General features: G+C 49.9%; 13 protein-coding genes across 13 annotated transcripts; 7 read left to right on the forward strand and 6 right to left on the reverse strand.

Moving 5' to 3' along the window:
* Positions 1–480: 480 nt before the first annotated feature.
* On the forward strand, positions 481–1,586 carry COCVIDRAFT_12691 (hypothetical protein; the record flags this gene model as incomplete). The annotated part of the gene is made up of 2 exons (XM_014705093.1): positions 481–636; positions 792–1,586. 2 exons carry the CDS (start codon positions 481–483, stop codon positions 1,584–1,586), a joined length of 951 nt encoding a protein of 316 aa, XP_014560579.1.
* A 568-nt stretch (positions 1,587–2,154) lies between these two features.
* On the reverse strand, positions 2,155–4,102 carry COCVIDRAFT_82860 (glycosyltransferase family 2 protein; the record flags this gene model as incomplete). The annotated part of the gene is made up of 3 exons (XM_014705212.1): positions 2,155–2,580; positions 2,643–3,540; positions 3,591–4,102. Coding segments are annotated over 3 exons (1,836 nt in total), but the record flags the coding sequence as incomplete, so codon positions are not given.
* A 1,665-nt stretch (positions 4,103–5,767) lies between these two features.
* Positions 5,768–6,119, forward strand: COCVIDRAFT_34356 (hypothetical protein; the record flags this gene model as incomplete). The annotated part of the gene is made up of 2 exons (XM_014705213.1): positions 5,768–5,992; positions 6,027–6,119. The coding sequence occupies 2 exons, from the start codon at positions 5,768–5,770 to the stop codon at positions 6,117–6,119; spliced, it is 318 nt and encodes a 105-aa protein (XP_014560699.1).
* Positions 6,120–6,376: 257 nt separating this feature from the next.
* Positions 6,377–6,971, forward strand: COCVIDRAFT_34357 (hypothetical protein; the record flags this gene model as incomplete). Its single annotated transcript, XM_014705214.1, has 3 exons — positions 6,377–6,554; positions 6,668–6,894; positions 6,957–6,971. The coding sequence occupies 3 exons, from the start codon at positions 6,377–6,379 to the stop codon at positions 6,969–6,971; spliced, it is 420 nt and encodes a 139-aa protein (XP_014560700.1).
* A 3,947-nt stretch (positions 6,972–10,918) lies between these two features.
* Positions 10,919–11,772, reverse strand: COCVIDRAFT_12694 (hypothetical protein; the record flags this gene model as incomplete). Its single annotated transcript, XM_014705094.1, has 2 exons — positions 10,919–11,451; positions 11,610–11,772. 2 exons carry the CDS (start codon positions 11,770–11,772, stop codon positions 10,919–10,921), a joined length of 696 nt encoding a protein of 231 aa, XP_014560580.1.
* Positions 11,773–12,358: 586 nt separating this feature from the next.
* Positions 12,359–12,670, forward strand: COCVIDRAFT_34359 (hypothetical protein; the record flags this gene model as incomplete). Its single annotated transcript, XM_014705215.1, has 1 exon — positions 12,359–12,670. The coding sequence occupies one exon, from the start codon at positions 12,359–12,361 to the stop codon at positions 12,668–12,670; it is 312 nt and encodes a 103-aa protein (XP_014560701.1).
* Positions 12,671–12,828: 158 nt separating this feature from the next.
* COCVIDRAFT_88692 (hypothetical protein) lies at positions 12,829–13,912 on the reverse strand (the record flags this gene model as incomplete). Its single annotated transcript, XM_014705216.1, has 2 exons — positions 12,829–13,158; positions 13,211–13,912. 2 exons carry the CDS (start codon positions 13,910–13,912, stop codon positions 12,829–12,831), a joined length of 1,032 nt encoding a protein of 343 aa, XP_014560702.1.
* Positions 13,913–14,502: 590 nt separating this feature from the next.
* COCVIDRAFT_88760 (hypothetical protein) lies at positions 14,503–15,055 on the forward strand (the record flags this gene model as incomplete). The annotated part of the gene is made up of 3 exons (XM_014705217.1): positions 14,503–14,611; positions 14,663–14,778; positions 14,831–15,055. The coding sequence occupies 3 exons, from the start codon at positions 14,503–14,505 to the stop codon at positions 15,053–15,055; spliced, it is 450 nt and encodes a 149-aa protein (XP_014560703.1).
* A 580-nt stretch (positions 15,056–15,635) lies between these two features.
* On the forward strand, positions 15,636–16,760 carry COCVIDRAFT_12697 (hypothetical protein; the record flags this gene model as incomplete). The annotated part of the gene is made up of 1 exon (XM_014705095.1): positions 15,636–16,760. One exon carries the CDS (start codon positions 15,636–15,638, stop codon positions 16,758–16,760), a length of 1,125 nt encoding a protein of 374 aa, XP_014560581.1.
* A 579-nt stretch (positions 16,761–17,339) lies between these two features.
* On the forward strand, positions 17,340–17,783 carry COCVIDRAFT_34362 (hypothetical protein; the record flags this gene model as incomplete). The annotated part of the gene is made up of 2 exons (XM_014705218.1): positions 17,340–17,487; positions 17,596–17,783. The coding sequence occupies 2 exons, from the start codon at positions 17,340–17,342 to the stop codon at positions 17,781–17,783; spliced, it is 336 nt and encodes a 111-aa protein (XP_014560704.1).
* Positions 17,784–17,914: 131 nt separating this feature from the next.
* Positions 17,915–19,829, reverse strand: COCVIDRAFT_23277 (hypothetical protein; the record flags this gene model as incomplete). Its single annotated transcript, XM_014705119.1, has 3 exons — positions 17,915–18,234; positions 18,286–18,808; positions 18,876–19,829. 3 exons carry the CDS (start codon positions 19,827–19,829, stop codon positions 17,915–17,917), a joined length of 1,797 nt encoding a protein of 598 aa, XP_014560605.1.
* Positions 19,830–20,400: 571 nt separating this feature from the next.
* On the reverse strand, positions 20,401–21,383 carry COCVIDRAFT_23278 (hypothetical protein; the record flags this gene model as incomplete). Its single annotated transcript, XM_014705120.1, has 2 exons — positions 20,401–21,111; positions 21,183–21,383. 2 exons carry the CDS (start codon positions 21,381–21,383, stop codon positions 20,401–20,403), a joined length of 912 nt encoding a protein of 303 aa, XP_014560606.1.
* Positions 21,384–22,053: 670 nt separating this feature from the next.
* Positions 22,054–23,715, reverse strand: COCVIDRAFT_34365 (hypothetical protein; the record flags this gene model as incomplete). Its single annotated transcript, XM_014705219.1, has 1 exon — positions 22,054–23,715. One exon carries the CDS (start codon positions 23,713–23,715, stop codon positions 22,054–22,056), a length of 1,662 nt encoding a protein of 553 aa, XP_014560705.1.
* Positions 23,716–24,017: the final 302 nt, after the last annotated feature.

Consider the following 24,017-nt stretch of genomic DNA (forward strand, 5'->3'; position numbering starts at 1 on the left):
CACGATTTCCATACTCAAGAAATGCTGGGACCATATGGTAAATGGGGTAGTGTCCATAGGTACCTAGCTCCTACTGCAAACAACCTCATTATTCAGATTCCCGGGAACCTGCGGGATACATGTATCGCAAAGAGCAGCCAGGTCTTCCTCGGGATGAAAACACAGTCGTCTTACTTGAATCTGGTGGCATCCCAACCTGTTTACATACAAGTGACAAAAGTAGAGCCTCTGCAAGCGCCACCAATGATTGCGGGGCTGCTGCGCACAAATCTGACGCTAACCTTTTTTCCCCAATCACCTATACTTCTCACTACTCATTCGCCTTTTCGGAACTATCGTGTTTGACTCACCATACATCACTCATCTCGACTCAGAGTGTTGCCTAACGTAATCCTGGATATATCTTGTCAACTTGTCCCCGCATTCGTCAAAATTCGCCCCGCAAATATTTCGCGCATCTTCAGCAGGACTATCACGAACATGGCCAGAGGGGGTCGTGGCGGCGGCAGTCGCAATCCGGCCAATCAGCCAAGAGAAGTGCAGGTTTCAAAGAAGATAAGCTGGTTACTCAGACATGGAGCTGACCAGGAGGGACTGAAATTAGGAAAGGGTGGCTATGTCAATGTCCAAGATGCGGTAAGTGTGTAATTGCAGTGTACATAAACCAAAGTCATCGGGAACAAAAAAAAAAGAGCCAGAATTTGGAAATCCCTTTTTGAGAATCGTAGTCAGATGGATCCGTTTTCATTGGCTTTTTTTTTGGCAAGCAGCAAAAAATTAACAGTCCACAGCTCAACACCAAGGCTCTTCAAAGCCTCAAAATCACCTTTGCAGAAGTCCGTGACGCAGTCGCAAACAACGAGAAACAGCGCTTCTCCATGATTCCAGTCTCTTCACTTGACAAGGAATCATCTGAAGTGCCTGTATCAGAGCAACTGGAAAGCATACAGGAATCAGACGATCCTGCAGACTACGTCATCCGCGCGAACCAAGGTCACTCGATCAAGGTCGACAACGAAGGCCTCCTCGTCCCCATCTCCGCCGAAGCCGGAAACGTGCCCGAGACAGTCGTCCACGGCACCGACGAGCGCGCCTGGAACCTCATCCTCAAGAGCGGCGGTCTCCGTCCCATGGGGAGAAACCACATCCACTTTGCGTCTGGACTGCCCGCTGGATTCAGATCCCTCGACTCGACGTCTGCATCTGCGGACGCTGCGCCCGTTATATCCGGTATGCGCAAGAGTTCGACGATTCTGGTCTACGTTGATATCGATGCTGCGCTTGCTGCTGGTATCAAGTTTTTCATCTCGGAGAATGGTGTCATTTTGACAGAGGGCAATGAGCAGGGCTTTTTGCCGTATACCTTTTTCAAGCGCGTCGAGAGTAGGAAGAAGGATGGGGGTGTTCTGATGAGCGATGGCAAGTTGCCTGAAGGTGTGGCTGTTGATGTTGAAGAGTGGGAAAAGGAAGTTGGGCAAGCGAAGAAAGGCAGAGGGGGTGGTGGTCGAGGTGGTCGGGGTGGCGGTGGAAGAGGAGGTAAAGCAAGAGCAGGAAACAATTCAAGAGACACGACGAGTAATGCATAAATTTTTCATTGATTAAAGTATCAGAAAATAAAAATGAATATATAGTGCAAATTTTTTTCATGTTCATAAATACTGATTACACAGTTAAAAAAAAATAGGTATATCGCAGAGCATCCTTTTCCAGAAAGCATTTTTCTTTTCTGTACCGAGCAATCTTCCCCCAAGTCTATATATCGTACACAAGGAAAGAGGTAAAAAAAAAAAAAGAAAGTGTGTAGAAGTTGTTTGTAGAAAGTGTGTGTAGAAAGTATGTGCGACGAAGAGGAATGAAGAAAGGTATAAAGGTTCTGTTTGAAAGAGAAGAAGAAAGAGAAGAGGAATAATGTAAAGGAAGGATGAAGAAGAAGAAAAAAAAAAGGAGAAGTCATGTAGGAAAAAAATGAGTGGATGATCAAACATCTTGCTGCGGTCGTCCCTGTGCCGCGCTCTTCTCACCAAAGTAATCCCTCGCCACGACGCCCTCAGTCCTCAGCACATGGCTGGTAGGCCTCGAGTCCTGACGGAGGCCAGGGGACATGATGGGCTGGGGGGCAACAACACCTTCGTGCGAGTTCCTCGCGGTATCCAAGTCATCATCCTGCTCCTCAACACTGGGGCGACCACCAACGGTGCGCACAGTAAGGCGACGACCTAGACCACCTTGCTTGGAAGCCTGGTCTTCCTCAAGGCGAATGACGACCTCGACGGCCTTTTCGTCCTCGATGACCTTGGGGTGGCGCTTAGCGAAGTAGCGCGCGTACTTGTACAGTGACCAGTAGCAGCTTGCGACGTTGACGAAAGTGAGGACGATCTTGTAGGGCAGGTAGTAGACGTAGAGGAGAACCCAGCCGACGCGCTCGTTCTTGCGGCGGAGATGTACTTCGTTGAAGATGATGACGTTGATGGCGTACATGACGATTGTGGCGGCGAGAAGATAACCACAAAAGTCGGGGCGGACGATGAAGGAGATGGGCAGGATGAAGGGAGTGAGGAGGTAAAGGAGAGTTTCGTAGACCTAGACGTGTGTATGTTAATATATGTGAAGGGATGCGATGTAGCGAAGGTATATGTGCTTACCTCTTGGAAGACAAAGATCTTAGCGCCAATCTCCCACCAGCCGAGCTTCCAGTCGCAGAGGATGTAGGCCATGTTGTAGTACATGCCGTTGACGAAGAAGAAGTTCCAGCGCTTGAAACGTTGAGAGAAGATGGTCATTTCACCAAAGCCACCGCGAGAGCCGCCGCCAGCGAAGAAGACGGCAGTGGGGGTCTCGGTCTCGACGAAAACCTGCGAGCACATCTTGATGCGCGAACCAAGCTGGCGGGCGACGTGACCGAAGAACCAATCCTCTGATACACTGAAACCGGGGTGCTCGTGGAAAGTCTTGATGAGGAGTTCGCGGTCCCAGAGGGAGATGGCGCCGTGGGGGAAGGTAGCAGAACCGATCTTGCCGGCAAATTCACGCTGGATACCACTAAGCTTGTACTCAAGATCCTGGGCTTGTTGGCAAAGGTTTCCCTTGGACCCATTAGGCCCGACGGATTTGATGGTGTAACCAATGCACTTGACTTTGTCAGTCATGCGGTCAGTGACGATGGGGAAGTTATCGGGAAGGGCGCAGTCATCGTCGATGAGCAAGACGTTCTTGAACCCTTTTGCGGCGTAGCAGCCAACGAACTGAGCAACAATCTTTGATCCGATGGGCGACCAGATGTGGTTGACTCCGTAAGGGCGGCAGACCTCTTCTGTGTTGTCGAGTGGCGTGGGACTGTTTCCGTTGGCAATGACGAAGATGTGGGATGCAGGGAAGATCTTCAAGGCAGCTTCGAGAGTGTTGGCAATGAGCCCGGCGGACTTGTAGCAAGGGATCATGAGACAAGTGTCATCAACAGTGGATGGATACTTGGTTTCTGTGGTGTAGTCGGCAGGTGGAGGGTCCTTTTCGAAGAGGATAAGAAGAGGAGCAAAGGCGTAGCTGTGGAGAGATTAGCAAAAGCCCAAAGTTGTCTACAAGGACCAACTTACAATAGCGCAATACCCAGAGTGATACCGAATCCACCAGGAAGGACAAACTTGGTTTGGACAACCCAGTACATCCACCAGACCGCACCCTTCCAGAGCGGCATACCAATAAGCACAAAGTATATGAAGAGGATCATAACGAGATACAAGCTGTACTCGAAAGTGTTTTGTGCCCATGGCTTGCGCTGGATCTCGATACCCTTCTGCTTGGCCTTCTCGTAGGTTCCGAACAACTCACTCCGTTGGAAGTAAGATGCGTTGGTCATGCGACGTTGCAAAGAGCCAGGAATGATGCCATCGACCACTGACTGCAGAGTGTTCTTGCGCTTGTGCTTAGCATGATGTACTGGTTCAGGTTGCTTGGGTGGCGCATCAAACGACCCACGAGGCGTGTTGTTTTCTGTTGCGAAAGGATCGCTCTTGACCGAGCTTGGCTTTGAAGCAAAGGGGTTGTCGTTGGAATAGGTCGATGATATGCTAGCTCTCCTCTCAAAGTTGGGTGATGGTGCTCGGCTTTCCCGAGGAGTAGTAGTCAGAACATCGCTTGAGCCAGGTACATAGGAGAGGGTTCGCTGAGCCCTTGTGCTTTCTTCGTCAGGTGAGGGTAGTGTGTATCGTGAAGTTCTGTTGTTGTCGAAGGGACTGGCGTTAGAGAACCGAACACTTCTTCTTCGTTCGCTTTCGCTTCGTGTGCGTCCGGCATCGGTAGAATCCTGAGTACCATTCCGTTGTAAACCCCTCGAGCGTTGGTTGCTGTTTTGTCGAATAGCTGATCGTTGAGAGCTGTTTTTTCGAAGGGCGGACCGTTGAGTGTCATTTCGACGAATAGTTCCTACCCCTGCGTCGAGGAAAGGGTTCTCTTGTATAGGCTCCCATGCAGCAGTATGGGTGGCGGTGTTGTCCCGCTTGGATCCAAGATTGCCAGTGGCACGTAGGAGATGAGCGGGAACCGCAACATCCTGGGATTGGGAAGGCATGATCTCACTGGACCGCCGGCCTTGTCCAGGGAAGTATTCTGGTCTCCGAGACGAAGTGTCGAAAGGAGACACCATTGTGAAGAGTAGGGTAGAATGTACTGAAGGATATTAAGCCTTGAGTGTAGTTATACCTGGGCGATGGTGAAGATGATGAACCCCATTATCAGCGGGGGCCATACTCCAGATCTTGTACTTTTCGCACCTTCGGGCGGGTAGTCGGATGCCCTCATAGCGCCATCAGGATCTGGAATCACCAAAGCGTGCTAATGGCCCACATCTCACGAAGTGTGAGCACCCCAGCGTCGATCGAGACGGGCTGCTTCGCCCATACTCTAGAATTGGCTGGCTTGTGCGCCACAGACGAGGTCTACTCTGACGTTCACGGCTGAGCCTGGACCAAAGAAGTACCCACGTTGCTTAATAGTGACCCAGACGAGTTAGCTCCCGTCAAATCTTAGCCTGGGGCAAAATTCATATGTCGAGATCTGAACCGGTTCGAACGACGGCGGCCAAGCTAGTTGGATCGTACTAAGTCAATCATTGAGCCACACCATCATCATTGCGTGGATGATTGTGTACACATCAACCTAACAGGAAAGCATCACGTCAAGTTGTCTTGGGATGTGCAGTTGCAAGCCGTATGCTTTCTCAACACGTAAGACGAGAGTTTTCGGGAGCCTGGGCATTATTTCTGCAGGGCCCTCCGATACTTACATGCATACGGCAGTCTAGTAAGACATGAAACATCCACAATGATTCTGACAGATCGACAGGGGCCCACGAAAAAGCCCAGTTAACGGAGAAATCCTGACCAGGGGTAGCTGACGGAGAAGGTCATGTCCCGATTTCTGGGATTTGAAAGGGCAGTTCATGGCGTAGCCGTGTGCATGGGCCTGGGACACAGCCACATGGACCTGCATGCCTTCGGGAGCTACAAGTAAACCATTTTGGCTTGAACCAAGGAAAAAGTAGGGGTTTGAGACGCCGGCCATGGCGGCTGAGAAGGCCGTCTAGTGTTGATGGGGGGTGAACAAGTAGTTTGTAATTGATATGCTTAGCGTGAATCGCGATCGAAATTGAGGGTGTGATTACTAGGCAAGAGAGCCCCTGCAAATTGTTGCTGATGGAGAATAGCGCTGGAAAATATTTTTCTCCCATGCTCCGAGAGTGCATGGGATTCCTGTGATACATGCACGGGGTGCTATGATGACACGTGGGGTCCGTATTATTGCACTGCAGGACTTGAGCACCCTTGCGCAGGTACTTCGGAGAGTACTTTTTGGGTCGAGAAACACCGAACTCGACCGAACATCGTCGGTTCGGTGGCAAAGCGCATTAGGCCGTGGGTGTAAAGTAGAGCGACTACAAAGGTACTTCCAGATCGCAGATGCGCGCCCCAAAACCGGCGGTGCCTTCTTTGTTTTTGTGGTCGACGCTAGGTCCTGTAGCGCTGCGTCCTAAGGTCGGCGCCGCTACAGTGACGTCCCTTTCCGTGGAGACGTTTAACTCTCATTACATGTTGGCCCTCCCCACTTCCCTGCCAAAAGAAAAATAATAGAGAAGCAACACTTGGCAGGACCACAGCGTTGTTGGTGAAACTGAGCAGGATCAGTATGTTTATGAGGTTGAGTTGCACGTCGCTAAGAAAACGCCGTTCCCGCCGGCCCGTCAGGTGAGCCGCCGTAAGGCGTACTAAGAATCGAGTAATTACGTCAGCCCCACCTTAGATGAAAGAGGCTTTGCTGGGCGTTTGAGGTACAACAACTGTAGCCTCCATTCGCCCTAGATTTTTTTTCTAGCAATTACCACGAAATGAGCGCCTACGCCTCGCAGTACCCGCCGGCTATTCCGATTGATCCTTCATACAAGGAGTTTTTCCAGACCTTTTACGCCACATCCGACACTCCAGAGGCGCACGAAGACTACGTCAAATACTTTACGAAGGATGCAACACTAGTCATGGCTTCCAAAATAGCAGTAGGCCGAGATGGTTTGTCGCGCGTTGCTTTTTTCATCTAGCCTCCACTCCATACCTGCCATAGTCCTTTACTCTCTGGAACCGCAACGGTTGATTCGTCCCGATGGGCTGACTCTTGGCTCCAGAGATCCTAGCCTTGCGCAAAGCCATGTGGGAAACGGTCTCCAGCAGGGCGCACGCACCACTGAAGATATTTCCGTTTGGTCCAAACGCTAACGAAGTCATGTTGTACGGAACGGTAAAATACGGCCTTAAGGCAGGGGGGGAGTCAAGTAAAGACTGGGCTGCAAGGGCGCACCTCGTCAAGGAAGGAGACGGCAAAGTGATGATGAACTTCTATCAAGTGTATCTGGTACGACATTCAGCCTCCACACGCTCTCGCTCAGAAGATTTTGAGCTAACAAACGGATCAAGGATACAGCAGCATAGGCCAAGTAGAGTGTTGATCTTAGGTAAATCAAAGCATTGGCTCGTGGAGCTATTGACGTATGTGGTAACATTCGCTGTACACACGGAGCTTGTAAGCATCATATCCGATGCTACTGCTACCTACCATGACATTGTCGTCTCCGAATGAAGTGGGTATGGGGGATGTTCCAACTCCGGAATCAAACTGAACAGGTAACCAGTTCGCCGTCTTCCGAGACAATGATGGGTCTGTCGGTATACTTAAACTGGAGACAACCACATGGTTCTTCGGGTGGCCCGGCTTCTGTTGACGGTAATTCAGGCCGACAATATCTTGAACAGATGCTGACCGCGCCGCATGTCATGTTGATGCAAGAGCACCTCCATGTTCAGTTACCTCCCACTGATCCCTACCCACTATAAACTTTATTGTATACCGTATTCAGCGGAATGCCTGTGATGCCTGGGACGGGACAATTGATTACTGTCGGCTTCCGCTGAATCACATCCGTGATCACCAACATTGGCAGTCGGTAATTTTCTATGAGCTAAATGTCATACCGCCTCCGCGGAAATACGAGAATACTGAGGGTAGCCTTGCTATGATAGGGCTTGGTACAGAGTATGCCACACGAAGACCCTCTGCGACTGATGATGACGGTTCAACTTGCCACACTAACCATATCTAGCAAAGAGTTGCTCATCTGCTAAGCTGACAATGAAATAACTTTCCCAATGAAATGTATGCGATTCCGAACACGGAGGTATAGCTACGTATCGCACATTTAACATTTTTGGTACCCTTTTGCATCGTAAACCTAAAATCCAATCTGGAGCATCGCTACCATCACACCACATCACCCTCCGCACAGATCTGAGTGCTCAGTGCCAGAACTCGGCCCTTTCGTTACCGGTGAAATTTCTATTCCAAGGCCTTGGATATTTTGGGTGGATATCGTTAAAGGGGTAGAGCTTTGACATGACTCGCGAACAGACCTGGATCTCGGAACATCGGGCTACCAATCGCAATAGCCTTACATCCAGACACTGTTGGCCAACTCCGCGTACCATACCGTCTCATTGAAACCCGAATACCACACGCGCGATCACTGAGTACCAAGCAATCTGGACCCTTGTGCAAAAAAAGCAAACACAGATCTAGGGTTGTTTCTCGGTTTCGCACGCCACTTACGGACTGGGCGCTAACGCTAAAAAGGATGTTTCATAATCTGTCAGCGTCATCCATGGTTCGCGTGGTGTGACTGGCGCTAGTTTACTTTTGGCAGCGGACTTGTAACGGAGTTGCGGCCAACCAACAGGACCTTACATTAGCAAGGGATGTCACCGCGGTCCGAAGATTTCCATCCTTTTGTCTGCACCTACATATTTTGACCAAATCCAAAAAAAATCATTAGTAAGCAAACAACGCCCGGCTAGCTCAATCGGTAGAGCGTGAGACTCTTAGCTTTCACGTCCTGATCAGACTCGATTGGTTATCTCAAGGTTGTGGGTTCGACCCCCACGTCGGGCTCGAGATCTTTCTTTTTTGCTTCTGCCGCGGACCTGTATGCATCATTGTCATGCAGGGCAAGATGGCTTGTCGAGAGATTTGTAAATCTTTTTGCCCTGCGGGTACGGTACCATTTGTCGTCATGCAGGGTAAGATGGCTTGAGGCTATGTATGTAAATCTTTTGTACCCCGCAGATGATCTCTTGCTTGCCTTACCCGCGTCGGCGAACAAAGAAAGGCAAGTTTCTTGAGCTTCTGAAAGATGTCACTAGTATAGCGACATGGATCGTACGTCAGGGTATACCTACATAGGTGGCGCCTTTCATAGGCGGAACCACGTCACTGCGTGATTTTTAGCCAACTTTATGGGCATCACTGATGTGTTAGCTGAATCTTGAAGACACGTCTTTTGCACACACTGTTGTTCTTATTCAAGCACAGTATCTTCTTTACAGAATCGTTGTGTGTGCTGTGTACCCATGAATCGGTGCTGCCAGAGTGTCTGCATATTTAAGAACTAGACTGCAAAGCACGGGCTGTTTGACACTAGGAAGTAACAGCGAAAACTTTATCTATTTTAGTGACGTGCTATTGAACCTGAGTTTCAGGTACCAACACTGACATTGACATTCCACTGCGTGATGTAACTGTACAATCTTCTTTGCGCATCTGCATTACCTATTTATATTTTCTTACTCGTCTCTAGTCCAAAGCTATATGCCTAGCTGATATCAATGCACGTAAAAAAAATCGTATTACGAAACAACAAACCTGAGCACCTGCAGATTCTCAAAGCCAATACCATGGAAAGTATCGTTGTGAGTTCTCACTCGTTCAACAGTAATGAACAACGTAGGCATAACAGAAAGCTTTGCTCAGAACAGTTTTTTCTGTACATACTTTTCGGAGCAAATAGCCAACCTTAAGCTTCGGCTGGAACCTTGACTGTAGATACCACGACACGCGTATACATTTCATGCTATAGATACAAAATCAGTCAGATCATCTGCAAAAACCACCTGTCGTATCAGCGTACATGGCGCTGACAACCGTATCCAGAAAACTTTCTCTATGCAGCTGCACATTCAACGTAAGCTTATGTAAGTCGCAGAATATCAGCAAACTCAAGAGGGCAGACTTTCCGTTCAATAATTTCCCGAAGACCACTTTTTTCTATATAAAGAGCGCTTCGATTTTTCTTCCTCCTCGCCATTCAAAAAACATACCAAACTCAAACCTCTCTATATTTCTAATAAAATGGATCTTGTATTTGTACTGCTAACACCGCAGTAGAGATCTTCTAAGTTGTGGTGCTAAAAAAGTTTTCTTGAAACTGGTCTTTCGTTACGTGATTACTGTAAATCCTAAGAGAATTTCCTATATCTACCCTCCCTTCGGACGGCTAATTAATAGTTAACACAAGGCTGTTTAAATGAAATGAGCGTGATTTAGAGCTGTAGGTCAAGAAAATCGGGAAAGTAATAATTGTTAGGTCTACTGCCGTAGAAACCGGATCTTCAAATCCACTGTCCTTGGCTCACTACCTCCGTAATCTCCAATATATTCACTGTACGAGTTTACATGCAAGACTCTTAGTTATATCTGCTTCGGAAAAAAGCACGCGTACTAGACGCCCTTCGCTACGGCCAGGCCTCTTTTTTGTAGATGTGTGACTTGACTTTTTCTTCCTCTCTGTTTGCTATATAGCGTCTTAGATCAATTATGTCAGAGAAGAATGGCAGGCCACACAGCTTAACCTGCCGGAATCGGGTTATCGAAAAAATACCTTTGCAGTCAGAGTAAAATTTGCAGGTGTGGTGTTGGTAAAACGCCGGGTTGTTTGTTCGCGACGGGGAAAAAGGGAGGTATTGAATAGACAGGTTGTTAATAGTTAGATTGGGAGAAGTTGATTTCTTGGGTTGATTTCGTTGGTTTATTTGCTTGGATAGATTCAATCGATAGGAATATCTGTGTTGATTAGGCACAATATAGTATCTCGGATTGATTGCTTGATTACTTCTAAGTGTGTGCGCATGTGGGTATATCTAAATCCCAGAAGAGGACCATCTAGTACAATGGTGAACACCCCTCTCGTATAAGGGAGATAATTCAAATATGTTCTAGTCTACTGTTATCCGTGGGTGAATGTTAGACGAGAGATATGTAGTTAGTGGCAGAAAAGGGTTGAAATGATATTGCAAGCATTTTTTTGACTGCGTTGTTGAGAGTGATCAGTGTCTTATTCCTCATGCCTTTGGAGAGAAAACGTTAGAAATCATCACCTAAACATAGACTCGGGGATCGATACAAACTCATCAATTGAACATGCGACTCCTAAATCGGTCGTATTTACATATGACCCTAGATCATCTCTCACCGCCAACTCCTTACTAGACTCATATCTACTTATACAACAACAGTCCCCCAGCCCCTGCCCAAAGAACAACAGCCATGTTATCTACATATCCTTTGTCAAATCGTAAATCTTCTGAATCTCCTTAAGCTGACCCTCATGGTCAAAGTTGAGATCCTTCAGCATTCCATCATGGAACCCGAACACCCATCCATGCACAACGGGGAACTCATTCTCAGCCCAAGATTGTTGTACAGCAGCTGTCTTGATAATATTCCTGCACTGCTCATACACATTGAGCTCGACAAGCTTGTTATACTTGTCGTCCTCGGTTCCACCATTGGCAATGACATCGTCGAGCTCCTTTTGGTGCAGACGGTATACGTCGCGGATGTTTCGTAGCCAGGGGTTCAAGAGACCCATGTCCTTGGGGGTCATGGCGGCTTTGACACCACCGCAGCCGTAGTGGCCACAGACGACAATGTGCTTAACTTTGAGGTGGCGCACGGCGTAGTTTACGACGGACATGACGTTGAGATCGATGTTGCAAACGAGGTTGGCGATGTTGCGGTGGATGAACATCTCGCCGGGCTCGAGGCCAGTGATGGCTTCGGCTGGGATACGGGAGTCGGAGCAGCCTGGAGGAAGCGCGGTCAGTGATTGCTTCATTCGATTTGGTCTACAACTGAGTGTTTTGCAAGGCGACCCAGGCTATTGAGACCAGTTGGGTAGCCAGTTGATTGCCCAGCCGGCTCTCCGGAATGACTTTGGCTACTTCATACAAAGATTGACTCACCAATCCAAAGATACTCGGGAGCTTGACCCGCGCTCATATTTTCAAAGAACGCAGGGTTCTTCTTCTTCATCTCCTCGGCCCATTTCTTGTTGTTCTCAAAGATACGGTCATGGCTCTGCTGGAGGTACTTGCGAACCTCCTTTGAATCCTCTGTTCCAGTCATCCTGGGCCACGAATACTGTCGTTTGGTCTGGAGAGGCTGCGCGGAAGTAGTTGCTTGAAGTTTTGGGATGGATGATCCGGTATGACAGAATCGCGACGAAGTCCGACCAAGCAGTGCAGAGACTGGCGAAGGATTTAAAGGCAGAGGTGAGCTTGATAACAGACGCGCCGGAGAAGAGAGAAGCTGCCCCGCGGCAACTAGCTCTCGGAGGGCGTGGGGTAGCCGGTGCGGCATGACAAGAACCAAGATAGACAGCAAGTCCACAAATCGCCAATTCTTTTAGTAATTGTGCCGGCAGACTCGGTTCACAGAGAGGGAAGATGCGCGAAACAAAAAATATTTGTCGGGTTATTTTGTTGTTTGTTGCGCGCCGATTGGACGCTCTGACGTTGACGGATTGGGACATCGGTCCAAGATGGTGGGGAGCTTGTTGTAGATCGGTGGACGAGAGATCTAGCGAACGGATCTCATCCAGATTTCAAGACCCAGATTGGCCCAGGGTTCTTTCTGCGAAGCTTCAATATCCCTGTCTGCGACCATCAATATCGTTCATGCTACACAAAAAGTTCTTGAAGACACCAGACCAATGTCTCTGAATGACAACCAGCGCAGTCTCATCCTAAATCATGCCGATCGTCTGCTCACCACTCGGGCTTGGCCAAAGACGATCTGCCCTTCCGAGATCGCACGTGCATTGTCCGGCGCGGAGCTGGACACGTTGAACGCAACAACATGGAGAGACACTATGGACATTATACGACAGCTATTGTGGGAGAAACGAGCATCTGGCGAAGTTGAAGTTATGCAAAAAGGAGAAGTGGTGGCCGCAGAGAGCTTGGAGGATATCAGAGGTCCAATTCGAGTGAGATTGGCAAAGACACAAGTTAGTCGGGTATAGCGTAATAATATTCATGCTTACCACAACAATCTACGTCTGCTCAAGCTGTTGCTACGCTGCCAATGCTGCCAATGCTCCGACCAACGCCGAATGTCAACTCCGCCAACGCCCCGCAAATACATCAACTCCGGTGAACTCCAATCAATGCCCGCGATTACTCATTTCTCAGGATAGCTGGCCCCGCTGACGTCGAGACCCTGCCATTTCTCGTCCCAGCCCATTCCTGGATCTGTTGCATTACCCGCTTTGCCCTCCTCGGTCAGATTCTTGATATCACTCCAATACTCCAACTTCTTGCACTCGTTATCCGCTGCCTCGACGGCTTTGAGCAGGTTGTTGATTCGGCGTTCCTCGGCCTCACCTTCAGGCTTTCCGTCTTTTTCGTGTTGTTCGCGGTGTTCTTTTGCAGCATCAAAACGGTCCATCAGCGTCGAGAGAAGTTGGCGGCGTGAATTTTGGAAAATAAGCATGGACATGATTGCAGGAATCTGCATGTGTTAGTGTGATCGGATTCAAGAAACGCACGTGGGGAATGTGTACCTGTTCTGCAAGATAGTGTAATTCCTCACCCCCATCATTAATGAACTTGTGTATGTAAACAATCTTCTCGCGGTCGATTGCAGCAGCCTTCAGCTTCCTCATCAATGTGGCAATATCTCTGATCTCTTCGTCCAAACTAGTTTGAGAGCTGTCCAACAGACCGCTGCCAGTGCCAAATGTCGTGGATCGAGCCAAGGTTGTACCAATACTAAATTGCTCACCAAACATGCGTTCCTTGGCGTTTGCTCTGGTCTTGGGTGGCAGTCTCTGCTTAACACGTCTTCGCAACCAGCGTCGCCGGCGGACAAAGCTATGAAACCACGGATGGTTGCCATGCCACGCTGAGCCCTTGAACAAAAAATTGTATTGCCAGCCTTCCTCATCGACGTCCAAGCTCATGTCGACATACCAAGTTTTCCAGTCCCATACCCAGCTCGGGTCAGGCACCTGTGCGTTTGTGATGTTGACAGCCGAGGGCTTGAACTTGGCATCTTGCCAGGGCGCAGGATCGATTCTTAGGTTCCATAGCGCCTTGGAGGAGAAGAGCGGTATGCCGAACACGAACCAACCGCGCTGGTTTTCGTAGAGGATGTCGATGTGGGAGCTGGCGTTCGTGAGTTGCTGCTCGGATTGTGTGACGGTCGTCGAAGGCGTATTGTCGCCATTTGTGTGGTCGACGAGGCTTATTGGCTGGTCGGCCATGCTGTTGAGCTAGGTATGTGTAGGAAGGAGGTCGAAGGCGGACGCCGTTGCTATCGCCGAGACATGAGGTCGATGTGGTTTGACAGGCGCGCCACGCTGCGTCTGGAGCTCCGGAGAGTCTGATGATTTTTTACGAGGAAGCGAGGATCGATTCGTAGCGTATCGCTCGGGGTCGTGAACACGTTGCTGCGAAGGGTGCTAAGGTTGGTGTATAGGGGGTTCGTGGTTAGGACGATGCACGCACGCCCGAGGATTGTCAAACACCGCGCAACTAAATTGCTAGTCGCGCTAAAAGCTACGGAAAAACGGAGGTACGTGAGCAGAAGCAAAACTGCCGAATGAATGGCGTGTGGTTCCCAACAGTCATGATGCTTTTCGAGGAGTTCACTAGTTTGGCGATTTAGTTCGCACGCGTAGTTGGATCATCCAACTGCGCAGGAATTACGTCACACCAGCTGTGCTGCCTTGAAAGTCTTCCCCTCTTTCTTAACAGCGATGATTCTTCATTTTTGATTTGCAAGTTCGCACAATCTAATCCCTCTTCAAATCCAAAAACCTTTTTTTTTCAAAAAACAATCATCCCAGTCAACATGTCTCGCAAATTTCTGACCTACGGTGGTATTACTGCTCTTGGTGGAGCGACTTACTACCTCTACAGCGCTGGAGGCGACCCGAAGCTTGCCGAGAAGAAAGCAGAACGTGCGTCATTGAGCGTCGCTTTGAACAGAGCGCAAGCTGACTGATACATAGACGATGCGGCGACTGCTGCGCGCAGACTGAGAGGCGACTACCCTGGCCAGGACAAGGAAGCGAAGAAGGCAGCTGAGGAGGGTTACGAGGCAGTACGCGCTACCGCACAACAATACGTAAGTTTGGAATAGTCTTGCCTTGTTTGCAACATGCCCTAACTTCGACCAGGCCGACCAAGCCAAGGCGGAGGCGAACAGACTGGAGAAGAGGTTCGATGCTTACAGCGCCGACGCGAAAAAGCAGTACGAGCATGCAAAGGTGCTTGCTGAACAAGAGCTGCACCAAGCCGGCAAGCAGGTCAACGCAGCGGCAAACAAGTTTGATGCCGTCGTCGAGGACAAGGCGGCAAAGGCAACGGGCTGGTTCGGCGGCTGGTTTGGTGGAAGCAAGTAAAGTATGAGGCATGAGTGTGCTATTGGTGTGGTGATGGTAAGAGCAGAAGAGAGCAGAAGCATCCTTCTGACACTTTGCATGAGCATTGGAGTACATGGGCGTCAGTTCCTTCATCTCGGTAGCATAATGTAATACTCATACATATACCACTGTTGGTTTTTCCTGTCGTGTAGTGGTTCGCGTGTGGTACAAGAGACCAGCTGCATGGCGTTTGCATGCAAGTGCGGGATGATGAAGGAGAACATGATATCATTCGATAGTAGAGAATATTGCCTAACTCAGCGCGTCATTGTCTAGACGTGTATGGAGAAGAATGAATGGTGGACGCGCTGCCATAGGGCGGGGCAATTGCTCGTTTGGGTTTCAAATGGGTGGGGCCTTAGTTACGCGACGCGAACGCGCAACGCGTCAAGCGTGTCTCTCCTTCCTTCCTTTCCCTTCCCTGTTTTACATACCCCCTCTACCCATATACTGCACCCCATCTCCTTTACACCACAAAGCGACGCCCGCACGGCATTTTTCTTATCGACATCGATCCACGTATCTTATCGCCGTACCATTCTCACCTCTATCTTCAACAATGTCGCCCATTGCTCCTGGCCAGCTCCCGGCCGAGCTCGTCAACCTTCTCGCACTCCACTCGTCCTTTCTGACTGCCCTCTCACTACATTACGCGCACAATGGCGTCTCAACACCCGCAGATCTCCAAGCCTTGACTGCATCTACGACTCTGGTATGGCGCCAGCGCAAGGTTACTTACGATGACGTCCGGCTGCTCATCGGCATCCTCGATCACGGCCCTTCTGGCGCCAACAACCCCTACTACCTATCCGACTATGGCCATGGCAAGATTTGCATCGAGATTAAGGAAAACAGCCCAATGATGAACGGAATGACGCACATGAACGAACAAGGCCTGCAAGAAATGTTCAAGGAGGGCCTAGACACATTGTGGTCGCAATGGTGTGCATCGCAGAAGATGTCGGCTCGACCTATTGCCGTACCCAAACGCGGACGGGGACGCCCAAAGAAGACCGACGTCAAGCAAGCAACCATGGAGACTTTCCTCGACGACGCTTCCATCTCAAAATTCCTCAGCCAACTTCCCCTTGCCGAGATCACCACATGCGAATCGCTTATCGCACTTGCACCCTCACAAGAGAAAGGACGTAAGAGGCTGAGGGAGTTCAAGGAAAGCGTTCAGCAAGGACGTGCACAAAAGAAGACAAGGTCAGCGACAGACAAAGAAAACGAGTCTACTACAGGCCAAACCCAACAGACTCAACCTGCACAACCCAAAATCACCGAATTCGCTGCCGTTCGCAAAACCAATCTTCTCGACCGCATCCTCGCCAAACAAGAAGCCGCCAAAGCTGGACCCGCGGCCCCTAGTCCTGCCGAGCTCCAACGAAGAGCAGCACTGCAACGTACTCCAGAAGTTATTGGCGTCCTCTCCCTCCTTTGTGCCAGCAAACCTGGATCTCGTGTTTCTTTCTCTACTACCGCTCTTATACAGGCCCTGCGAGGCTCCATCCGAACTCCCATCTCAAAAGACGAGGCAATGAAGTGTGTGGAAGTGTTGGCGAACGAGGTTGCACCGGGATACGTCTCCCTTGTCAGCATGGGAGCCATGTCTAGTGTGGTCATCAACCAGATGATGAGGCCAACGGATATAAAGAGCAGGCTTATAGCGCTGGGCGCATAATCACCATATCTTCTTCTTACTTCATTTTTTGTATAACTACCGACTCACATTGCCAGCGAGCGATGCTTCAGCACTCTTCAGCGTTTTTCTTTTCGGCCTTTTCTTATACCAGCCTTTCTTCTAGCCGACCTGTTGAATACGGCATTATCCAGCATCCATGGGAGCGTTCTTGTTTGTATAATGAACTATGCCTTTAATTCACGTATCAAATATCATTAATGACACTCTTGTGTGTACCATGTCTCTGTATTTACTATATGCCCTGTATTCCCTGTGATGGAAATCGGACGAGGGACACACTCAAAACTCCCACGCCAATAACGTCAGGATTGCCAATCTCGAATTGGCAGCTTGCCAGCATACCTAGCTTGCTAGCGCCAACCCAAGTAAAAAGCCTTGCAACAGGAAAAAACCCCAGTCGCTTATCTAAACAGAGGTACCCACTTTCGTCGTCTTGTCAACATCCCAGCATCAACTACTCCAGCTTACATTCAATCTCCACACTACATCTTCCAATAACCCAATCCAAACACAACCATACATCCCAACTCATTCAATCACGGGAAAGAAAGCAAAAAAATGTCACCCTTCTCCCGCATGGCCCGCATGCTTCTGATCATGCACTCCCTCGTCAACATGGCCCTCGGCGCATACAGCTTCGTCAACACGCAAGAATACGCCGCTATAACCGGCGTAGAAGCTTCGGATCGGGCCTTGCAATCAATCGGTAAATCCACCCAATTTCCCTCCCTTTTCTTCATCCTACATACCAGTATTATCTACTTTGCTTTTGTCAAACAACCCCGTTGCTAACACTAATTCTGTGAAAAAAAAGGACTTGCTACTGTAGCAGTGGGATGGTACCAACTCATTTTCACGCTGCAGGGAAATAGGCTTATGATGGCATCTACGATACCGCTGAGATGCGGCTTTGCTGCTGTCATGGCAACGTGGGATAAGACGCCGCTGGTGCTATATGAGATTTGCGTAGTATGGTTTTGTTTGCTTGCGGTCTTTGCGTAGATTTTCTTTTTTTTCTTCATCATATCATCTATGTGTGGAATTAGATATTCCGACGGGTATGACATATCTTTCGGAGTGATATAGAAAAAAGTTTACGAGAATGACAAGAGAAAAAGAAGAAGGAGATTTATCTAACTCCACTTCACGCTTCCACCGGCTTTTTCTTCGAGACTCCATCCACCATATGTATCTACAAAGCCTTCTCGCGTTAGATACTCCTTGTGCTCCTCACTTCTCCACGCCAGCGTTGTGCCGAGCTTCCAGCTCGTGTCCAGCTTGTCCAGCACCAACTCTACAAGCTGCACGTTCTCGGGTTGCTGCACCTGAGGTTTCGCCAGGATAGCGGTGAGTTCCTCCTTTGTTGCCGCGCGGTGGAACGACGAGGCCGGGTCTGGGTGGTGGTACAGGGGGAGGAGGTGAGAGTAGTTGTGAGGGACGATGTCGTTGTATGCTAGAAATTGTGAGTGAAAGAAAAAAGCGAGATGAGGAAAAGGATACTTACGCTGTCGAGCACCCCAAATCAATCGCTCAATGGTATATCCCTCGTTGTTGATGACAAATATTACAGTCTTGCACTTTGCCTTGATCATGGTGCCAATCTCCTGGATTGTCAATGCCATGGATCCGTCGCCAGTAACCAGTATCGTCCTTCCCTTGTTACGCTTGTTCGCTGCCTCTAGCTCGCGCCTTGCCAAATCGGCGCCCAGCGTGGCTGCAGTCGCAAAACCAATGCTGCCGTAGTAGATTTGCGTTACGAGAGTAATGTCTTTGGGGAAGGTGATATCGCCGATTCCGGGGTTCGAGGTACCTGTTTCGCTGATGACGACGTCACCGGACTTAAGGAAGGCTTCTATCGTGGGCCAGAGCCAGGATTGCGTTAGGTGCTTGGCATCTGCATCCAGAGGGGTGCGTGGAGGGGGAAGCTGTGGCTTGGCTATTGAGTGTTTGGCTGGTGAGGGGAGAGAAGCAGATAGAGCGGCGAGGAGTGGTTGTATGGAGGTGGATGGATAAGACGTGCCCTTGACCTGAATTCTATTATTAGTACCAAAACACTAAATGCAAAAGCTAATGTTGGTAATTGGAGGAACTTACAAGAACATCGAAGGGGTTGATGTGGATCACTTTCCCTTCGTCCAACTGTCTCGAGAAACCAGCCGTGTTGGTGTCACATGGGACATATCCCAGCGTTATGACCAGATCAGCGGCTTTTGCGACTTCCTTGACACCTGGAGTACTAATTTCGCCATTCCATACGCCGACAAATGTCTCTTCGGTCTCGTCGACGATGCCTTTGCCCATGTTTGTCGAGAAGAACGGAACATTGAGCTTCCTGACTACCTCTTGAGCTTCTTTGATGGCACCGAACCGGTGCACAAGCGCATCTACTACGATGGTTGGTTGTTTGGCCTCAGCGATAGCACTGGTAATAGCATTGATTGCCTTTTCCTGTGCCTTCTCATCGACTTGTGGGGCCAGGTCGATTTTCTTGTCCAGTAAACTCTTGTCCACCAACTCGGCACTCAGATCCAATGGCAAAAAAATGTACACTGGCCCGCTCTTGATCACACACTCTCGGAGTACGCGGTCAATCTCGCTTGGCGCATTTTCAATGTCCCAGAGCTCTGCAGCGGCAAATCGTAGCCCCTCACTAGCCTTGTTGTATACTTGGTGATTTGGCTTCGTGCCAATGCTATGATGAATCATCATATGGCTCTTCTGCATCGCGCGCGTAGTTTGTCCTACAACATGTATGACCTTTACGTTCTCAGACATGCTGCCCGCAATACCATTCAGTGCGCTCAATTCACCGACACCATGAGTGGTGACGAAACATCCGGGCACGTTCTTGATGCGGGCATAGCCGTCTGCGGCATAAGATGCATTCAGCTCATTTTGGTTGCCAGTCCACTTCAGGCCATCGACGTGGAAAATATGGTCGAGAAATTGGAGGTTGAAGTCGCCTGGTACACCGAAGATCGTGTCAACACCGATTTGATGGATACGTTCCCACATGTAACGCCCGAGGGGGATTTTGTTTTCCGCCATGATGGGTAGGCCTAGCTATTGCTTTGCTCTAATGTTGTTACACAGTTGGCAATGTTTCTGTTGTCTTTGGGTGGTTGTCTTGGAGATTATTAGTGCGTTGGCCTAAGAGTGTCGTAGGGCGTGATAGGTAGCCGGTAACCCTGGTAAACGTACTATAAACTTGACCCCGCAAAGACTTGGGTGTGACAATGTATGTAAGCGATGTCTTGGATGACGACAAGAACGATACACAACTAGAAATAAATACACAGTAGCAACAAAGGTCAAGTAGTTTGGAGCTAGGGCGCGTAGGGCGTAATGACTGACAACCGCGGGTCGGTTGGACACGGTTAGTTGATAGTGTAGTGCGGGGAGCGGCCTTGTATCGGAATGCATCAGCTGGGTTCGGAACACCAGCTGCATTCGGGACACCAGCTGGTTTCGGAGCACAAGCACGCTCGGAGCACGGAAATATGTTGATTGTCGCAACTGTCACACTGAGAGAGCGTCACTGAAGATTTTCTGCAATTTTACAGAAAAGAACATGATTTGTTTGTTCTGCTGAGACACTTTGCTCTGTCGTCCCCGCAACTTAGTGCTTCTCCGCATCCTTGAAGCTCGCCATCTTAAAGTCATACGGCAGCTCAAAATCTGCTTTCGGGTCACCCTCAAAAGGCTTGAAGTCTACAACGAGTGAATCCTTGACTGCGAAGACTGCATCATCGTCAAGGTACTTGCTCTTGCGGTCGAAAATTTGCGTAACAACAGGCTTGTAGCCAGGCGCCGTAAGCAAGAAATGTATATGTGCCGGTCGCATCGGGTGCCTATCGAGCGCCTGTAGAACCTTTCCGGCCGGACCATCGAAAGGAATAGGATATGGTACAGGCCGCAAACAATAAAAGCTGTATGTCCCATCCTTTCCAGTTGTGAACCTTCCCCTAAGGTTCATATCTGGTTGATTAGGATCCTGCTGCTCATACAGGCCGTTTGGTGCCGTGTGCCAGACATCTACTACTGCGCCTTCAATGGGTTTTCCAGTTTTGAAGTCGGTGACTGTTCCATGCATCCAAGTACGGTCGCCTTGTTCGTTGATTTCCTTTGACACGATACAAGACCCCATGGGTAGCTCCGGTGCGTTTTCTCGGTAGAAGGGTCCCAAGATGGCAGTAGCAGTAGGTTCATCTGCAGCTGTGGAAGCGAGCTTGTATGTTATCTCATCGACAAGAGACTCAAGGCCGAGAACATCGCAAAGCAGCTGGCCTTCATTGCGTTTAGAGTCGGACATGCGACCTGCTTCGTTTATCTATTCACCCTCAGTATGTGTCAGATAGGATACATGCTAGATGTGTAGCCTGAGAAGACGTCTAGACGTACCAGTTGAACACCTGCCATCCACTCATCAACCGTGAGCTCATTCTCTCTCGCGAAATCGTGCAGATGCCGTATCAACCCCGCCGCAAGCTGTCGGACCCGAGGAGTAGCATTGGGCCCTGTCGCATTAATCACTGCATCCGTAAAGTTTGGGTTGAATTTGTGTTCCTTGCTACCAGATACTGCTGAGTTTGCTTCACTCATCTTGTCTTGGTGGTTTGTATAGTATGTAATGTAGTGCTAGTGTATGCAGATCAAGAGATGTGGCGCCTTCAAATACGCGCTGGAATTGCTTTGCATAGCGAGGCCAACTCCGAAGTAGGCTGATAGTAAACAGAGAAACGTGATCAAGACCCGCCAACCGGCAACATATCGGCGGCTCTCATGCACACCGGCGTAGACCAGACGCAGATAGCCACCAAGTTGTCGACAGATATGTACTCGCTACAGCGCGGCACGGGACAACATTGGATAGCGGGGTCGTAGAGTGATACTTTGCAAAGTACCGACATGAGTTACGCCAGGGATAGCAACTATCCGATCCAGGTGCACCATCCGATGCCAAAGTTACAGTTAGCCGACGAATGCCAATAGGTGCAATACGAGACTGGTAGTCAGCATGAGCTCAGCAACTAGGGAATGGGGCTGCTGGTTGACGTCAAGGGTAATGCTAGACATGCACATATTACCCAGCACGTTTCCATGGCCAATTTCCGCTATTTTGAGAGGTTCGGTGCACATTCAGATATTGAATATTAAAAAGACCAGAAAACTCGGCCTCTGTGATCGCTTCTAATGCTCGTTAAAGACTGCAACAGCAATCTGTACTGTGCCTAAAAAAAATCCAAACGCCTATGGTAATACTTTGGGTTGCTCAATCACTGTCATCATCCACCCTGGCCCGTTTTGTTGACCTGCCCTCGGGCTCTTGGATGCCGTATCGCTTTTCGCCCTTCTTCTCGCCCCGAACCTCGTCAATCATCTGGTTAATGTTGAAAGGGTCGTCGGTATCCTTCTCGAACTGGACTGGCCCATCTCGAGCTTCTTGTAGATCAGCACCCTTGAAGCCCTCCTTCGCCTTGCCCAGAACTTCAAATTTGCTCGTCTTTGTGAGCCTGTCGTACGTCTGCCCGTCATCCTCTCCGTCATCTTGTTGTACACTCGGGCGGTAGATGCTGCTTATTGCGTCTTGAGCGGCGAACAGGGGCTTATCGTAATGGTTGTCCTCGTTGAAACCAGCATTGAATCCACTCGACTGATTGAACAACCGAGCATCGTACATGGACTCTCCACTTTGTGTTGGCTTTGCCAGACCAAGAGCAACCTTCTCTGAGATATCGCGGTTCTGTTCGCGGGCAAGCATCTGAATCTTGCGCTCATTGCCCATGCGCGACTGGCGGAGTTCACGCTGCAAATCCTCGCGACGCTCCTTGCGCGCATCCATTCGCTTCCGCACCTCTTCCTCCTCCGAGTCTGTTTCTGAATCGCTCTGGGATCGCCTTCGGGAGGCGTTCGCACGGTCTTCTCGAGCCTGTTTTGCCAAGTTGCGCAGGTGCTCCTCCTTTTGCAGCTTTTCCTTCTCTGCCAAGCGCTGTTGCATGATGGCGCGCTGCTTGACTTCCTCTCGAGCATGCCTGTCTGCAGCCTGTAGAGCCTCGCCGAATTGCGCAAACTTATCGTTGATTGTGATATCCTGGAGACCACGCCCATCAGCTGCCAGACGCTTATCTAGAGGCACTGTGTAACCCTTGGGGTTCTTCCAGTTACTAATGGGAGGCGGAATCTTCCACATCTCTTGATCTTCGGCGGTCAGTTTTCGCGGCGGAGAGTGAAGAACGGGCGGCGGAGGAGATGGCGGTCCACGAGGAATACGTTTGTGCTTGAATTTCGGTGGTTCCATGGGATCGATCTGTCGCTGTTGAATCTTGAAGATGCGCGTCTTTCCCTGGGCCTCGCCCATCTGTGCGGTCGGAGTGTATCGCACAAAGGTGGGCTCATCGTCTTTCCGACCCTGTACGTTCTTTGGTCGCTGCGCAGCAGTCTGTCCTGCCACCAGAGCCATGAGTGCCTGTTCGGTCTTCTCTTTTGTTGCCTGTACCACTTCCTGGCTCGGACGCGACAAATCCAGCTCGCCAGCATCTGCCCGTTGACGTAGCGGGATCAAATCTTTAAAGCTCGCCTGTACGATCCTTGAGTCGCCGTGTCCGCGCCTCGCAATCTCATCGTACTTGGTCTTGCCCTCGCCGTCGACTCTCCTTACGAGGGCATTGGATGTGGATGGTGTGCCCTTCTTGCCCATGTCCAGTGGGTACTGCGCGACGTGAACCTCTGGAAACGCGCCTCCATCGCCAAAGTCCTCGGGCGCGCGGGGCCTCCAACTTTGCCTGCTGCCGTATGCGGGTGGGCCATTCTGCTTTCGTGCGACCTGCGCTTCGTACTGCTCGGAGCTCAGCACACGCGTGCTGTTGGTGAGTTCCTCCTCCTCACCCGAGTATTTCGGCTTGGGCAGCGATTTGGACAGCGTCGCGACAGACATATTTGATGGTTATGGGGGGTCAGAGTTGGGTATCGCGACCGTAGAGATGTGCCTGGGCGGAGGCGATGGCAAGACAAGATTATTTCGTCGGGCTGGTCGGCGGGCTTGTTCTGCCGTAACCGCGTCACGTGATCTGGAGCCTGGCAGGGCAGGATGGCGGGAGGCGCCATGGCGATGTGCCTCGAGCCTTCACCGGAGTTCCCACTGGGCCTCCACCCTGATGCATACACACGCAGCCAGTCACTCTGTGCCAAGTATCATGGTTTTTTCTGGGTTCATGTCACGAGTACGCGTACTACATA

The sequence above is a fragment of the Bipolaris victoriae genome, assembly GCF_000527765.1.
Source record: "Bipolaris victoriae FI3 unplaced genomic scaffold scaffold_10, whole genome shotgun sequence".
NCBI classification, from domain to species: Eukaryota; Fungi; Ascomycota; class Dothideomycetes; order Pleosporales; family Pleosporaceae; genus Bipolaris; species Bipolaris victoriae.